This window comes from Vespa crabro, chromosome 12, assembly GCF_910589235.1.
Source record: "Vespa crabro chromosome 12, iyVesCrab1.2, whole genome shotgun sequence".
In the NCBI taxonomy this organism is placed as follows: domain Eukaryota; kingdom Metazoa; phylum Arthropoda; class Insecta; order Hymenoptera; family Vespidae; genus Vespa; species Vespa crabro.
This window is the reverse complement of record NC_060966.1, coordinates 5,071,837-5,089,609: the sequence shown is the minus strand read 5'-3', so window position 1 is coordinate 5,089,609 and position 17,773 is coordinate 5,071,837. Positions and strand designations below refer to the sequence as shown.

The following is a 17,773-nucleotide window of genomic DNA, read 5'->3' as shown; positions in this document are numbered from 1 at the left end:
AACGGTAAAGTCCATTTGGAGAAGCCGGCCGGCTTCGCGCTTCGTCGGACCGCGAGAGCGTTTCTGGACTTTTACGGAAATCGGGAACCTGGATGGATAGATGGATGGTAAACTCACATTCTATAGACGGCTGTCAGGCCATGGACGTACCATGTAAAGATAGAAAGAAAGAAAGAGAGAGAGAGAGAGAGAGAGAGAGAGAGAGAGAGAGAGAGAAAGAAAGAGCCACGTATGCACATGCACCTGCTGCCATGCTACGAATGCTCGCTCGCGAACACGTTCAAAGCTTCGGGGGGGCGGGAGGGGAGCGAGAGGGTGAGGGGGAGAAGGGGCTGAGAGGGGGAGGCGTACGGAACTCCAGAGGGATAGAAGAGGAGAGAAAAGGAGGTAGCCAGGAGGGATGGACGGAGGGAGGTGGAGGGATCGTGGTAAGGGAATTAAAAGAAAAAAAGAAAAGAAAAAACAAAAAAAAAAAAAGAAAGGAAAAAAAAGTCGCTGGAGATTGAGATATCGCGGGGCGAGAGTTGGCGAGTTAACTTTTGGTCAACGGAACACGTATCTCTCTTCGGTTCTTCCTCGCCATACTTCCACGAAGTCATGGTCCCTCTGATTACCGGTTTCTCCCTTATCTTTTTTTTCGATATCCGTAACAACTACTCCCGGCCGGCCCGAATGAAGTTCTCTTTCTTAGGTGATTTTAATATATTGCACTTTTTTAATCTCTCTTTCTCTCTCTCTCTCTCTCTCTCTTTCTTTCTCCCGTATCCGGCGATAAAAACTTTTCGCAAATTGGATTTGTAGTTTTGATAAAATCTAAGGAGATGGAGGATTTGGCCTAAAACTTTATTTTTTTTTTCTTTTTCCTTTTTCTCTCTCTCTTGTTTTTTTTTTTTTTTCTTTTTTGATCACTTTCGTCGATACATTAATCTGCTTCGATATGAGGCAAGCTAATAATCCTCGTCGTATAAAAATAATAATAATTTTGATTTGATATTGACGTTCTTTCTTTCTTACTTTAATTTATTCTTTCTTTTTTGTAAATCTTTACTCCTTTTTTCTTTCTTTCCTATTCTTTCAATTAATATACCTTTCAAATGGACGGAATTAATTAGATTGATTGACGGCTAAGGATTAAACGATTTGTTAGATAAGTGGTAACAAGAAAGAATTGACTCGAGTAGGAAGATCCCAAAGTGTCTAAGCATCCTGTTTGCTCGCTGCAACATAAGCAAGGAGATTGAACCACCGTCAAAGAGAAGAGATATTCACAGGCTACGGAGGACGGTGCGAAACGACTTTGCAAAGAGGTGGATCTCTCTATGGAGTGCGATAACGGGGTGGGGGGAGGGGAGGGGAGGAGTAGGGGTGGAAGGAGGTACACCGTGGAAGTCAGGATCGGTTCTTCTATGCATGCGATTGCATGCGGATGAATAGGGCCTTTGTGTCTTGCGAACGACAGGCGGTACGATATACAATAACGGTGCCTTAAGATTTCTCACGTAATGCAGGTCCACACGTTCCATCCAATGACGCCTTCTTTTCGCGGCTTTGGTCCTTTACGTTTTAATCAAAAAAAGAAAAAAAAAAAAGAAAAAAGAAAATGAAGAAGAAAAAGAAGAAAAATTGAATTTTCGATTATCCCGAATCTTATGTAAAATATACTTTTCTCTTTTTTTTTTTTTTTTCTCGTATTATTCGAACAGGTTTTAAACGACGTACGTAAACGTTCTTTCAATTTTTTAATGAAGAAGTCTCGATAAAAAAAATTTCGACCCCTCCCTTATCTTTTTCCAAACAACCCTTTTCAATCTATTTGAGAAGGGTTTTTTTTTTTTTTTTTTGAAGAGTGATGATTGTTTCTTTTTTTTTCTCTCTCTCTCTCTCTCACTCTCTCTCTTTCGTCTCTGATAAAAGTCTCGGAGCGAATAAAAAATTTCAGTGCTCTTTTTCAGATATTCGATTTTTTCCCCCCTCCCAAAGAATCCATCGTTAAATTCAGATTATTTTTTTTTTTTTTTTTTTTGTTTTGTTTTAAAGAGAAACGATTTCGTAGCTTTGAAAATTATCTAATCTTGAAAGTCTTGAATAGGTAAGTATCGTGACATCATTTCAGTTCGATTCTCAAGAATCGTTGTTAACATAATTGAAAGTCTTAGTTATCCAGGAAATTCTGTAACACTAAGGAATAATCTTTCTCTTTCTCTCTCTCTCTCTCTCTCTCTCTCTCTCTCTCTCTCTCTCTCTCTCTCTATCTATCACTATCTCTGTCACTATCTTTATCTCTATCTCTTTCTCTTTCTCGAAACAGGAAGAAGTCGAAAGCTATGAGCATCGATTGGTATTCCAATAGACGGAAAAGGGTGTGAAAAGTAAAATAAAAGAAATAAAAAGAAGAATAGGACGAATGATGTAACACACATCGCTTTATGACTTACATATGAATATGCGTAGAAATATAAAAAAAGGAGCGAGAACAAATGTTTAAGAGACAAAGGGAAACGATGTTGGTAAGGCTCGTGTACCGCTTCACGGAATGTATTCCGCTCGTCACGGTGTCAATCGTTGTGTCAACCGTTGTGTACGTTACGTGAGCTCACTACAAAATTGTCTTTTCGATTTTAACCAGTTTTCTCTTTTCTTCCTCGGTTTTAGGATATTCACGAAAAAAACAACTTTATAGATATATCTATTTACATATATATATATATATATATATATATATATATATATGTATATATACGAATCAAGATTTCGATTGAATCAAGAAATCGATTGAAAAAAAATAATTGATTGAAAATGATTTATCAAAAAAAAAAGTAAACGATTTGTTTCAATTTAAATAAAATTGCGTTTCTTTTTTCTTATATATATATATATATGTGATATCTATGTACGTATAAGAAATATTTGATAATTTTTTTCTTCTTTTTTAATATTTTTCATGTAATTCATTAAAAAGTATCAAATTTACATTCTCCATAATATACAGATGTGCACGTACATCTATATATGTAATCGTACATCTATATACATATATATATATATATATATATATATATATATATATATATATATATGTGTGTAAGCTTATTAAATACGGATACCTCTCAGTAGAAAAGTTCCGCCAACGCGTTCGGAGCGAGCGATTGTTCTCTCCAAACTATGTTGCTGCGATCGTAATCGCGCATAATCGTAACAAAGCGCGACGGGTCCGATTAAAAGCTTTTCGTCGCGCTTCCGCGTGGAAGGACTTCTCCCGCCATTCTTCATTTTAATATCGTGTGCGCGCTTCGCTGCACGAACTTTGAAACGAGCAATGGGGAGGGATAGGGGAGAAGAAGAAGAAAAAAAAAATAAAGAGGAAGAGGCGAGGAAAAAGAGAAAATAACAAAAAGAGAAGGAAAAAAAAAAGGAAGAAAAGAATGAACGAAAAGAGAGAAATTAAAAAAAAAAAGAAAAGAAAAAAAAGAAAAATAAAAATAAAAATTATCACGCCGGTGTGACGTCAACGTTAGATATATAAACGTACGAGCGTATTATATTGTAATAATTTTTTTAATTCATAAATTTTAATTTTCTAAATGATAATGTGTATATATATATATATATATATATATATATCTTTGATTATAGAAAGGATTAATAATACGATATAAGAGTATAAAAAAAATAGTGATAAGGGAGAAAATGAATATTTGAAGATCTTAGTTTTTTTTTTCTTTTTTTTTTTTTTTTAAATTACAAATATATTAATGATGTTAAAGTGGAACTAATAGAAAAAATAATGGACTTGTTGAGAAGTATCATGAATTACATTTATTAATATTAATCAAATCTATTATCCTTCGTAATAGTTAAATATCACAAATTCCATATACTTTAATTAAAATAATATCAATTATTGTGTTATAACGAATTACAAAGAATTAATATTTTACTATTAATATCATACTATATTAAATAATAATCTACGAATGTTGAATTGTATTATAATACTACGAAAGTATTATAATCAATTTTAATATCATAATTATAATTAATTGCAATTCTATTAATATCGTATAGGATAATAAATTGAACGATCGTATTAATAATTCTATTGTGATAAATATCAATATCGGACGATTACGATATGAGAATATTTGATTATATCGAAAAAAAATAAATTACTATATACTAATATATAACATATTAACGTATATATATATATATATATATATATATATATATATATATATATAATAAATTAATATATATATATATATATATATATATATATATATATATGAAAGGAAGGTAAAGCATTTAGTGGGAAAAGGTAGGCAGTAATAAATAACAATGCGAAGAGGTCCGCTGCACCGCTGGGGAATTTTCGTTGTTGTCGAGGTGGCACTGCGCATCACCGATGCCAGGCAGGAAGTGGGAACCGCCGAAGCAACGGCAGGCAACGAGGGGGCCGTGTTGTCGAGGGGGAGGCTTCGTGCTTCGTCGTTGCATTGTGGGAGTGAGCGAGTGAACAAAATGAGAAAAAAAATGAGAGAGAGAGAGAGAGAGAGAGAGAGAGAGAAGAAGCATTATAACATTATGCGAACGAACGAACGAACGAACGAACGAACGAACGATTCGAACGGGGCCCTAGTGACGCATTTATGCGGCTATTATTATACCCTCCTTCTCCTCCTCCTCCTCCTCCTCCTCCTCCTTTACCATCACTTCCACCTCCACCTTCTCCATCTCCACCTCCACTTTTTCTTTCTCTCTCTTTCTATTCCTCTGGTGGTACCTCAACCCTCATCCAAATTATAGATACCTACCCACTTATATCGTTAAAAAATGTGACACGCGCGACCACCGAAATTTTACACGCTTTTATACCACTCTAATCTATCTATCGTTTCATCATTATATTTCTATAAGTATTTTGATTCGTTTTTTATTCGTCAAATTAATTTGGAATTATTGTCTATTTTCTTTCTTTCTATTGTTTTTTGTTTTCTCTTTTGTTCGTTTTGTTTTTGTTCGTTTCTTTTTCTTCTTCTTCTTCTTTTTTTTTTTTTTTTTTTTTTTTTTTTTCATTGTTGTAAAAGTCAACGATAAATGTAGAATCGAATTTTAATACTTCGTAACATTTACAACTGAATTATTTTATAATTAAATATACATTAGATCGTACGTATACGTGTGAAACTTCGAATATCATTCAATAAATTTTTATTATCATACTCTATTACATGTAACTAATATTTGATTTTTTTTTTTTTTTCGTAAGATATAAAAATTTCAATAGATAAATGATAATTAAATGTTTTCATCGACAAATTGATATCGTACGATAATGCGAATTATTGTCGAAAATTTAAGCGTTTAACTTTGCATGATCTTATTACGATCGATTGAATCTTGATTATATACGTAATAACTTGAGAAAACAAAGAAGAAAATATAATCTATAAATAAGTAAATAAATAAATAAATAAATGAAATTCATATGTTCAATCTTATTTGCTTGTGCAAAATTATAAGATTATCTTCCTTTTTTCGTTTGTTTGTTTTTTACTTTTTCCTTTTTTCACGATGATTCGCACGAATCTTTATAAGAAAAATATTTATAAAAATTTTATGAATATTCGTGAGACGTCGAATCGTTTTTTTCTTTTTTCTTTTTTTTTGTTTTCTTTATTAACTTTAGCATACATTGTTTATTTATGAGATAAATAAGGGTTTGCAAGAATCTAATAATGACTTAAGTATTTTCATTTCTCACAGTTAATGTCTCTCGAGTTAATGTCTCTCGATTTAACGCGTCTCTCGATGAATAATTCTTGATTCTTATATTAGACGAAGTGGAGTCTCCTAGACGTAGATAAATTCTAGCCGGTCGATAGACTCGGCATTCAAAGAACGAACGAACGAACGAACGAACGAACGAACGAACGAAGGAATGAACGAACGTGGCCTTCTTTCGTTTCCGAACGTTCGTTCCAGCCATGCCATTCCACTCGACTTTCGATTTTGCATAACGTATTCCATAGCTATTGTACGATCTATAGATCATCGAACTGGAATGACGTTCCTTCTCGTCGTAAGAATTTTTTCTTATTTCTTCTTCTTCTTTTTCTCCATTTTTTTTCTTTTCTTTTTTTCTTTCTTTTTTTTTTTCATTTATCCATCCATCTCTACTCCACGACCTCGAATTTCACACTTACGATCGTTCTAAGTGTTTAAAGAAACTCGAAGAATCTCGAAGACAGAATGAAGATTGATATTCTTGTATATTTCTATCGTAACAAAGAGAATGATGAATTATACCGTTAATCGATGATCGAAAAGATCACTACATGATTTTCACTTTGCCGGTATAATGATTATCCCGAAGAATGTGCCATGCCAATTAGTAACATTTTTCTCGTGATCTTTTTCTTTCTTCTTTTTTCTGTTTTCTTTTTCTTTCTTTCTTTCTTTTTGTCATTTTCCCTTTTAAATAATAATGCAATAAGTATGCGATCAATTATATTCAAGAAGTATTATTGCCGGTGACGATTCTACGATTGAAATTCTTGAAATTCCATCAGGGTGAGGAGAAAGTGAATGGAAAGGGAAAAAAAGAAAAAAAAAAAGAAGAAAAGAAAAAGATTTCCCATAAAATTACAGGCATGCTCCCTTTTTATTTATTTTTTTTTTCTTTTCTTTTTCTAAAATCTTCTTCTCCTTTCTTATCTTCGTAAGAGACGTGAACGCGTATATAAAAGGGACGGAAGAAAGAAATAAATAAATAAAAAAAAAAAAAAAAAGAGAAAGAAAGAAAAAGAAAAAAGAAAGAAAAGAAAAGAAAAAGAAATAAAAAGAAGAAAAATAAAAGAGAAATAAATTTATTTTCTCGATTGGCAAGAATTATGTTCGTTCGAGGATAAGAAAGAAAGATGGGGGAGAGAGAGAGAGAGAGAGAGAGAGAGAGAGAGAGAGAGAAACAAGAAGGAAATAAAAAGAAAAGAAAAAAAAGGGAAGGACAAAATAAAATGAAATAAATATCGTCGAATGTGCGACGATCACGTGCTTAAAAATGTAAAAATTGAAAAAGGGAATCGTTCGCAGAACGACGCAGGGAACCAATGGCGAATTAGTTTGTTAGGGTTTTCCATGGGACGTCTGCCCGCAGGTGGACAGTGTCGCACCGATACGCGTGATTATTTATTGTGCGGACAGATTGGATCATTCAAAAGTCCGGGGTAGCCTCGATAGTCTCGCTAGCTAGGGGGATTGAACCACCCTCCCACCCTCTCTACCTCCCTCCCACCCTTTCTCTCCATCCCCATCATTCTGTATCCCCTGCCACCCCGCATCCACTATGGGAAATAACTCGATCCAACGAACGATACACCCCCAGTGGTCGAAAGTAACCTTCAATTTCGGCTGAAGCTTAGCAATCGTTGAAAATAATTCGATCACTGTAATAAACAATAATAATCATTTGTTCATTCATTCGGGATTCATCGAATTTTATTTACAATATAGTGATTTCATTAATTCATCGTACCTGTCTAATTCATTCCATCGTATGATTTACAATTGAATAATTATGATACGGTATTTGCTTATTGGAATGAATTAAAAGTTTTCTTTCATTTTATCACATATTTTCCCCCCCCCCTCAAATTTGATCAATTTTTCTTTCTTTCTTTCTTTCTTTCTTCTTTTTCTTCATTCATTTTCTTTCGTTTTCTTTTTCCTTCTTTTTCTGTCTTTTTTTTATTCTTTTTTTCTTTCTTTTTTTTTCTTTTTTTTTTTTTTTTTGTAGGAACAAAATCGAATTGCTAAAGGCAACGAGCAAATTGCTATCGTTAAAGACATGAACACGTTATCAAACTCATGTTATAACTCGTTCCCGTTATCGCTGTCGTTAAGTTCATTCTTAATTATCATCTTTCTTTAAATTATAAAAATTTCCATAGACATAGGTAAAAGTTACGCATTTTTTTTTTCTCCTTTTTTTTTTTTTTCTTTTCCTTTCCTATCCTTTTCTCTTTTCTTAATAAAATTATTCTTCACTTCGATCGGTGAAAAAATTTTTCGAAGAGACAGAGAAAAGAATAAGAAAGAAAAAGAGAAGAAGAAGAAGAAGAAGAAGAAGAAGAAGAAGAAAATAAAGAAAGAAAGAAAGAAAGAAAGAAAGATATTGAAAAAAGATGAGATCCGATCCGTCGAGTGAATAAGTGAAATCGAAAGTACTGTAACTAGAATTCGTTGCTTTCATGCTTAGCGACGGCCGCCATAAAAGTTTTATCGCTCACGCCTGCCAGTAATTAGTTTGAGAGAGAGAGAGAGAGAGAGAGAGAGAGAGAGAGAGAGAGAGAAAGAGAGAGAGAGAGAAAGAGGGAGTGAGAGAGAGAGAGAGACATGCTTAGTCAAAACTAACTAAAGTTAAAATTAAGACAACCTTTTATCAATATATGTATGCACGTTATCACGAGTCAAGGACCATACCTTCTTCGAAGTTACTAATTATGCCACTTATACGATCGCTCAGTAATAATTTACTAACGCATTATCGTACGTAATCGACCAACGTCAACAATTCCGATCTTCTTTAGTTAAGTTAAATTCTTCGATAACGAAGTTTTCTAAAATATGTCGATTATATCTTCGACAACATTTAATTTCGAGATTATTATACCTAGATCATCTCCTCAATCAATATTTAAATGAGTATAATCACTCCTTCTTCGTTCCTTGAGTTTTCTTAAAATTCTTTTTTGTTTCTCTTTTTTTTTTCTTTTTCTTTTTCTTCCTTTCTTTCTTTCTTTCGATCTAGAAAATTCACTCTTTCTGTCTCTCTCTCTCTCTCTCTCTCTTTCTTTTTTTTTTCTTTTTTTTTTTTACTTTCTATCATCTCTCCTTCCTCCCTCAAGACGCAGACTGCTCGTCCCTTTTTTTCTTTACTTTTCTTCCTTCTTCTTCTTCGTCTTCGTCTTCGTCTTTCTTCTTTTATTATTATTATTTCTTTTTTTTAATCTCTCTCATCCTTAGGACACATACTCATTGAGTATGCATCAGAGATATCGACAGCAACCTAAGCAAAGTTGTTTGCCTGCAGCTACGACGGAAGCCATCTTTCCTATCTCCTGTTTTCCTTTTCTTTTTCATTTTCTTCCCTTCTTTTTCTTCTTCTTCTTCTTCTTCTTCGTCTTCTTCTTCTTCTTCTTCTTCTTCTTCTTCTTCTTCTTCTTCTTCTTCTTCTTCTTCTTCTTCTTCTTCTTCTTCTTCACGATCACCGCCTGTCCAACTCGAATTTTTTCCTCCCTTCGTGTTTTGAGATGAAAAAAAATAAAAGAGAGAGAGAGAGAGAGAGAGAGAGGAAGAGAGAGGGATAGAGATATAAGAGATATCAAGTCTCGTGTGAGCGAGAGAGAAAGAGAGAGAGAGAAAGAGAGAGATGAAAAGAACGACAGCTTGGCATCGTTCTTCCTTCCTTCTTTTCTTACTCTTTCTTTCTACTTTACTTTTAGTAGCCGTCGGCATTAAGGCAGCTCTTTCTCTTTCTCTCTCTCTCTCTCTCTCTCTCTCTCTCTCTCTCTCTTTCTCTTGTAGCTTACGCGTTTGCTCTCCTTTTTTATTTCCATCCTTTTTCCTTCGTCCTTCTTTCTTCTTCTTCTTCTTCCTTCCTTCCTTCCTTCCTTCGTTTCTTTTTTTCTTTCTTTCTTTCTTTCTTTCTTTCTTTCTTTCTTTCTTTCTTTCTTTCTTCATCCCCTGTTTACGTATGTATTCCGTCACGCGCATTTGCATGCATTTCGGTAAAGCCGTTCAAAACTTTTTTTTTTTTTTTTTTGAACCCTTTGGATTCTTCGCCATTCGCATTTCCTTTATTTCAAAATTCAAAACTACTTCTCGAAGATCCTTCTCTATATTTTTAATAATCAAAGTTGATCAAATAATCTTTCATGATTCATGTAACATCAAACGTAGATGATGTACGTTTGGAAGGAGAGAAAAAAGAAGAAAAAAAAGAGAAGAAAAAAAAAAAGGATAGAAAAAAGAGAGAAGACAAAAAAAAAAGATAGAGAAAAAGAAAATGTATAACCTAGACATAATGATTTTATATTCATTGTTAATTATATACGATACATTTTTTGAGATAAATTAAATGGAATCTTTTTTTTTTTAATATACATACGTATATATTTATATATATATATATATATATATTTTTTTTTCTTTCTTTCTCTTTGATTTCAATCTGACTCGATCGAAAAGTATGCGGTTTCGCATTTCTATTAGATTGAATTAAGTGGAATGACTAAACGTGTTACGTATATCTAAATGGTATAGTAATAAAAAAAGAATAGGAAAAGAAAAGAAAAGAAAAAACAACAAGGTATAGTAATTTTATTTTATTTATGCTTCTTTGCACTTGTTCTCTCCTTTTTTTTTCTCTTTTTCTTTTCTTTTCTTTTTTTTTTTTTTTTTTTTATTTGAAGGAGTCACTTAGGTCGAATCCTTTTCTTTCTTTTTCTTACGATTATGAGGATTTTCTTTCGTTTCCACTGGAATTCGATATATAAAAATATTATGATATGCATTTAAATTAGAAATATAGAAAGAGAGAGAGAGAGAGAGAGAGAGAAATACATCGAATCACTTTGGTATTACGTGTAAATCGAGATATCGCTATACGCAACGAGCCTTCCGTATTTTATTATCGTTCGAGAATGATCGTGGCAGGCGTCAAAATATAATGCTGGATTTACGAGACAGATATGCTACCGGTGTTGCCTTAACGCGTAATAAAAAAGAGCTTCGCACAGTAAAGTATCGTAACGAAGTATATAGGGGTGTATTAACGAGAGCTATTAAATTGTGCGTTCGCTTAGTCCTAAAGAGTATATTTTTGCATTAATTAGAGGAGGGAAAGGGAAAGGAAAAGAAAAAGAAAAAGAAAAAGAAAAAGGAAAAAGAAAGACAGAAACGAACAAACAAACAAACAAACAAACAAACAAATTGTTCCAAATCCTGCTCCAAGAATTTTTCTCCAAATTTTAACGAAATGACATTAATAATAATGATGATGATGATAATAATAATAATAATAATAATAATAATAATAATAATAATTCGTGAATGCTAGGGTTAGATCATTTTTTTCTTTTCTTGTTCTTTTCCTTTTTTTCTTTTTTTTTTTTTATTACCAAATATATATATATATATATACACGATAATTTAATAATTAAATGTATACGTACGTACTCGATTAAATTTATTCAAATTAAATTTATTTAGATATTTATTATCGATCGACGATTAACATTTAATCGGGCTATTTTTTTTTCTTTTTTTTTTTGTTTTTTTGAAATTGTAATTCATCTTAAGAATCCATGCAGTTGTTAATTTTTATTCTTCATGAGACAAGAAAATAAATACACACACGCATACATATATATATATATATATATATATATATATATATATATATATATAATTTAATAAAAAAGGGGGAAGATTTAAGAAGTCAAAGGAAGAAAAAGAAAGGGTGGATCAAGTGAAAATAAAAAAAAGGTTTAGGAGAAAGGACGAAGGACATTTTTATATAGTAGTTCAAAGTTTTATATTTTGTTACTTGGTACAGAACACGGGTTGGTTGTAAATATCAATAAACAAAGCTGCTAAAACGACAGCATCTTTTGCTATCCTTTTCCAACACACTTTCTTATTTCGATAGACTTTCTCTCTCTCTCTCTGTCTCTCTCCTCTCTCTCTCTCTCTCTCTCTCTCTCTCCTTCTTTCTTTCTCTTTTTCGTCTCGACACGCGTAACGAAATAAAGCACGTCGAGGAAAGGGTTCTAGCAGCTCGGAACCTTTGTCGGTGCAAAGCACAGTCAACTTTTTCAACGAGCAATTAGAAAGAGATTTATTTGCCAGGTATGCCGGCACTCCTCGATAAAAGGTAGAGATTTGTTGTATTCTCTCTTTTAACCTGTGCCTTTCTTGTTCCTATAGTTTTCGGGATACTTTTAAAGAAGATACCTATATACGTCTAACAAGAGATATCCAAATGGACTTAAAAATATTTATAAATGGAAAATAATATATTAAAGATTTATTAATTTAATACGAATTAAATGAGACATACGATTAAATTATTTGCCACGGTGAGTATATAGGTACGATTTCAAAAGAAAAGAAAATTTTTTCCCAAAAAAAAAATCTCTCTCCTAATACGAGATATAATTGATTAATTTAATTTCTAATGTATCATGATCGGAAAGATTTTTTTTTTTTTTTTTTTTTTTATAATACTTAGAAATTTCTTCTTTTTTTTTTTCCTTTTTTTTCCATTTAATTCGCGTAAATTCATTTTCTCTCTCTCCCTCTCTCTTTCTCTCTCTCATTCTCTTCTATACATATAAAAATCGTATTTATCCAGTACGTGTTCGTGTTCCTAGGGCACATACACAATAACACATTTATGTGTAAATGTACGTGATGCACGTAGTATAGGCGAGGTTTTGCCTCGGTGGTTCGCCATATAAAACGTGAAACAATGCCGCACGAGCGGTGCGTTTCTTCTGCGCTCAAGGCGAGCCCGCACTGCGGTTTTAATGAACTCGTTTTGACGTGACGACGCCTCGCGCTCCTTCTTCGAGAATTTCTGCCCTCTCTAAGCACCCTCCTTCCTTCCTTCCTTCCTTCCTTCCTTCCTTCCTTCCTTCCTTCCTTCCTTCCTTCCTATCATCCTTCTTTCTCCTACTATAATCCCTTTTCATTTCTCCTCCGCCCTTCCTTTCTCCTCGACAACGTTGCACCTCCTCCACCTCCTCCTCAACGTCATTGTCGTTGATAGTAGTTGGTTGTAGTCGTCGCGCCTACGGCCGCACCCGACTTTGTTAATTAAAGTAACCTGTGCTATTCTTTTTGATTGAACCCCTCCCGGCTGATTAAACCTATTTCTTTCTCTTTCCTTTCCTCGATTCCCTTTCAGGTTATTACATTTCGAATTATTTCGATATTTATACAATCACTTTCTATGATAATTTGAGAAACAACAAAATTGTACCCCTTCTTTTTTTTTTCTTTCCTTTTCTTCTTTCACCATTTTATTTTTCATTTTCTATCTAATATACAATAAATTTGATATTTGTCATTTGTCATCGAGGAAACGACATTTTATCATTCCAATTTATTTATTCTAAATATATGATAGATAGTATTTTTACTGCGATCGGGGGATGAAGAGTAAGGAAAGGAAGAGATTAGATCGTTTGGAATAATTTAGAAAAATTTTATTCGCTTAAAATGGAATGGATATCGAGTTATTTAATGGATAACAAAATATTAAATGATTATTCTGTAAGGAAATAATAAAATGTAAGTATCTCTTTGATATAAGGAACGTGTAAAAAGGTATGAGGGTTGTAGCGAGGGGTAGGAGAGAAAGAGAGAGAGAGAGAGAGAGAGAGGGAAAGAGTAAACACCTGTTGCTGCAATGACTGTCAATAAAATTCGATACAAAAAAAAAAAAAAAGAAAAAAGAAAAAAAATGTCGAATATAAAGATTATGGAAAATAAAAAAGTTTCCACGATTTATCATAACTCATACAATTGGCAATAATCGTTTGTAAATAAACGAATGTGTTTATTTTATTTTATTTATTTATACGTAAGTACGTACGTACGTGTTTACGACGAATGACTTAGATTTTTCTTATGTTCACATTGACTATATTCGAAATTCAAAATAATATCATAAGAATGTACTTTACGATTGATCCGGCTTATCCTATAAAATAATAATATTCTTATTCTCATGTTTCTCGAACTGAGGACACTCATACATACATATGTGTGTGTGTGTGTGTGTGTGTGTGTGTGTAGATACATAAATACTTACGTATGTACTTATGTACGTAGATACGTAGTAGCTTGACTCGGTACGATGCGAAACTTACGTAAGACCACGAAGAACGTCACGTGCATACAGCGCATGTGTGCACTTCGAGGAGACAAAAAATACCGCATGTGCAATCCCAGTAGTCGGGTACATGCGCATTGGGTATCCGTTCCAGGACTACGTTTTATGTGTAGGCAGTAAAGAGAGGAAAAAGGAACGACACGAATGATTACGAAACGTATACGTTCCTCTTTTCCTTTCTTTTCTTCTTCTTCTTCTTCTTCTTCTTCTTTTTCTTTATCTTTTTCTTCGTTCTCTTCATTCGCCTTGTCTTTCTGTATAATAATCTAACTAACTGAATTACTTCAAGTATCTTTGTATATTATAAATATCGAAATGACAATTATCGAGGATATAAATAAAATTAAATAAATAATAATTATAATAATGTTTTTTGTTTCAGGTAAAAATATGGTTCCAAAATAGGAGAAGTAAATATAAGAAAATGATGAAGGCGGCACAACAAGGTGGAGGCGGTGGTGGTGGACAACACGGTAGTTTGCTCGCCGGTGGTACTGCCCTACCTGGTGGACCATCTCCTCAACCTGGTCAACCAGGGAGTCTCATGCAAGGAGGTAATAACAATCATCTATCATCATATAAATGAAATTATTAACGCTCGAACTATAAATTCATATTTTTAATCATTGTCCCTTTTATTATTATTATTATTTTTTTTTTTTTTGTTTGTTTATTATTCCTTATCACGATAGTTCCAGCGTTAATTATTATTTTCAAAATCGATCGAGACGATATCACGTATATATGAATGATAAAAAAAAGAAAAACAAACAAAGAAAGATTTATCATTGTTAAACGATGAATTATACGATCTCGAATCTAATCTATAATATTATGCGAATAGAGAAATAAAGAGAATTAGAATAGATCTTAACGAGTTAACAAAGACTGGTCGGTTATGTTAACAGGAGGTGGAAGTTCTGTCTCGGGTAGTCCGACGACGGGATACCTTGGTGGTATGGGGGGCGGTGGTGGAGGTCACACCCCCGGAAGTTCGAGTCCCGGTAGTGAGATGTCGCCTCAGCATAACGAGAGCCCACCCGCGCCCGCCTGGCCGGGCGAGATGAAGCACCATCCTCATCCTCATGCCCCACCACATACTCACCATCATCCACACACGCCTGGACATCATCCACCTCCACCACCTCCACCTCCACATCACGCGGGTTATATGCCGCAATATTCTTGGTATCAGGCCGATCCTAATCCTGGACTACTCACGTGAGTTTTACTTTTATCATTTTATTCTTTTCTTTTTTTTTATATATATATATATATGTATATTTTTTTTTTATTTCACTTTCTCTCTCTCTCTCTCTCTCTCTCTCTCTCTATATCTTTCTCTCTTTTTGTCTAATTATCCGTTTCTGTCTTTGTCTTTCTCTTATTATATATTCCTTTTACTTCCTAACTTGACTAATCACATGCATTCTATGAGAATCCCAGCATTCTATGAGAACCCTTCGCACTTTGAGAGGTGGAAAGAGTGGAGAGTTTCGTAGACATCTATGTCTACAAAATCTAGGACAACCGAAATGGTATTATATTTACTTTTCATTAAAATTCTACAGATTACAAAATTGATAATCTAGTAATATATATACATATATATATATATATTTTTCCTTTTATGAATTCGATATACATATGTATATGCGTGTATGTATATATAATTTCGAGATATATAATGAGAGAGAAAAAGAAAAGCTAAAAGAAAACGAAACGACATAAGGCAAGAAAATATCAAAAAAGAAAACAAAAAAAAAAAAGAGAGAAAATTGTAAAGAAGCAAAACAAAAATACTGAGAATAACTTTTCTTTATTTTCTTTCGATGAACGTTGTTACGAGTTAATGAAAAGTCAAAAGATAATTACCAAAGGGCTACGACGAGGCTGAGAATTATTTATTCCTTTTCTTTCTTTTTTCTTTTTTTTTTTTTTTTTTTTCTTTTTTTCCTTTTTTCTTTTTCGTCAGCGTTGATAGAGCTCCTTATTAACGAATCAACGTTGAGAGAAGGATGGTACGGGGTACGGTGATTAACTACTTTTCTCTGTGATATGTTACAGGGTGTGGCCGGCGGTTTAACGAAGACGTCCCCCGAATCGAGTCGAGGAGGAGGAAGTTGTCCGCCATGGTATAGAGGACGTACCAGATACTTCGTGGCGCCTATCACGAAGGGAAATCGCGTTAAACGTTAAATATCCTTTTTGAGTCGTTTTTCAAAGAAGAAAGAAAGAGCGAGAAAGAGTGGGGGAGAGAGAGAGAGAGAGAGATATATATATATATATATATATATATATATAGTAAGAGAAAGATAACAGTGTGACGTGTGTGTGCCTGCGTGCGCGCGTTTGTTGTGTGTACAACCCCCCTTCTTCCCACGTCGTAGATGACAGAGAAAAAAAAAAAAAAAAAAGAAAAATCTATTTACGTGGATGAACGTTTCGTAAATCTTTTTTCTTCTCGTTGAAAAAGAAAAAGAAAAAAAAAATAAAAAGAAAAGAGAAAAAAAATGAAAAGGAAAAAAAAGAAGGGGAGTAGTGAAAAGAAATAATAGAGAAAGAAGAAAAATATGTGGACGAGGGGGGGGGGGAGGGATAGGGCGAGGGAATGAAAGAAAAAGGTCACGCGATAAGGATTTAATTATCGTTCAGGGGGCCGGGGGAGGGAAAAGGGTGGACGGGTCTGTTAGAGAAAAATAATCGACTTTCTGACACTTGTGAAATCGACATTGGATCGATTGATTCGCGAATTGTGTAAAAAAAAAAAAAAGATAAATAAATAAATAAATAAATAAATAAATAAATAAATAAATAAATAAATGAATAAATAAATAAATAAAATAATACAAAAAAAGAAGAAGAAGATGAAGATAAAGAAGAAGAAGAAGAAGAAGAAGAAGGAGGAGTGGAAGAAGAAGAAGAAGACGTGTAAGGTGGCTCGTATAGGTTTAGGTGAGAAATTTTGTGACGTTTAATGGTATCGTAACGGGGGTAGTAGGGGAGGGGAGAAGGAGCGAATAAAAAAAAATTTACGAAAGAACGAAAAAATATTATAGACCGAGAGAGAGAGAGAGAGAGAGAGAGAGGAAAAATGAAAAAAAAATGTCACGAACGGTATCGTCGTTGCGCATTATTTTTCTTTACTTTTCTTTTTCTTCTTTTTCTTTTTTTTTCTTTTTTTTTCTTTTTTTTTTTTCCCCCCTATGACATCACATAGCGCGTTATCGTGTGCGAAGATAGCGACAAAGAGAGAAAAGAAAGGAAAGAAAATAAATAAAAGATCGACCTGTCATTATTATTAGTTCCTTTTCGACGCATCATCGGACCTTGACAAAAAAAAAAAAAAAAAAAAAAGAGAAAAAAAAAGAGAAAAAAAGAAAAGGAGAAAAAAAAAAAAGGAAAAAAGTGCATGCTCAAGGACATTGCTATCATCGATCGATTGATCGATCAATCGAAAGAAAGAAAGAACGAACGAACGAACGAACGTACGAATAGTTTTAAATTGTATACGTGCAAAGCTATGTTGTTACTTATGTGTACATGACATATGACATTGAAGAAGATAAAACAGCAAGAAGATTTCCTTGTGTGATTTTAAAGCGACGCTCCTCTAACTCGTTCCCCTCTTTTGAATATTGCACGTCGAACTACGAAAAAATGATGTGGGGAAAAAAAAGGGGTGGGGGGGGGTGTAAAGGGAGGATAGGGGAAAAGAAATGGGAAGAAAAGTGAAGAGAATGAAGAAAGAAAGAAAAGAAACAAAACAAAATAAAATAAAATAAAACAGTAATAAACAGAAACGGGATGGAG

The 17,773-nt window shown here is 33.4% G+C and overlaps 1 protein-coding gene across 7 annotated transcripts in view; it reads left to right on the top strand.

Annotated features, from left to right (window-relative positions):
* Positions 1-17,544, top strand: part of LOC124428291 (homeotic protein distal-less) — an 83,938-nt gene extending 66,394 nt beyond the window's left edge. For 4 of the 7 annotated variants that reach the window (XM_046972206.1, XM_046972203.1, XM_046972204.1 and 1 more), the window contains exons 3-5: positions 14,343-14,514; positions 14,848-15,181; positions 16,028-17,544. In XM_046972206.1, coding sequence (XP_046828162.1) covers positions 14,343-14,514; positions 14,848-15,181; positions 16,028-16,046 — 525 coding nt within the window. In that variant the 3' untranslated portion in view covers positions 16,047-17,544. The remainder of the gene's footprint in view (positions 1-14,342; positions 14,515-14,847; positions 15,182-16,027) is intronic. The other 3 variants (XM_046972207.1, XM_046972208.1, XM_046972205.1) reach the window with 1 other exon arrangement.
* The last annotated feature ends 229 nt before the right edge of the window (positions 17,545-17,773 follow it).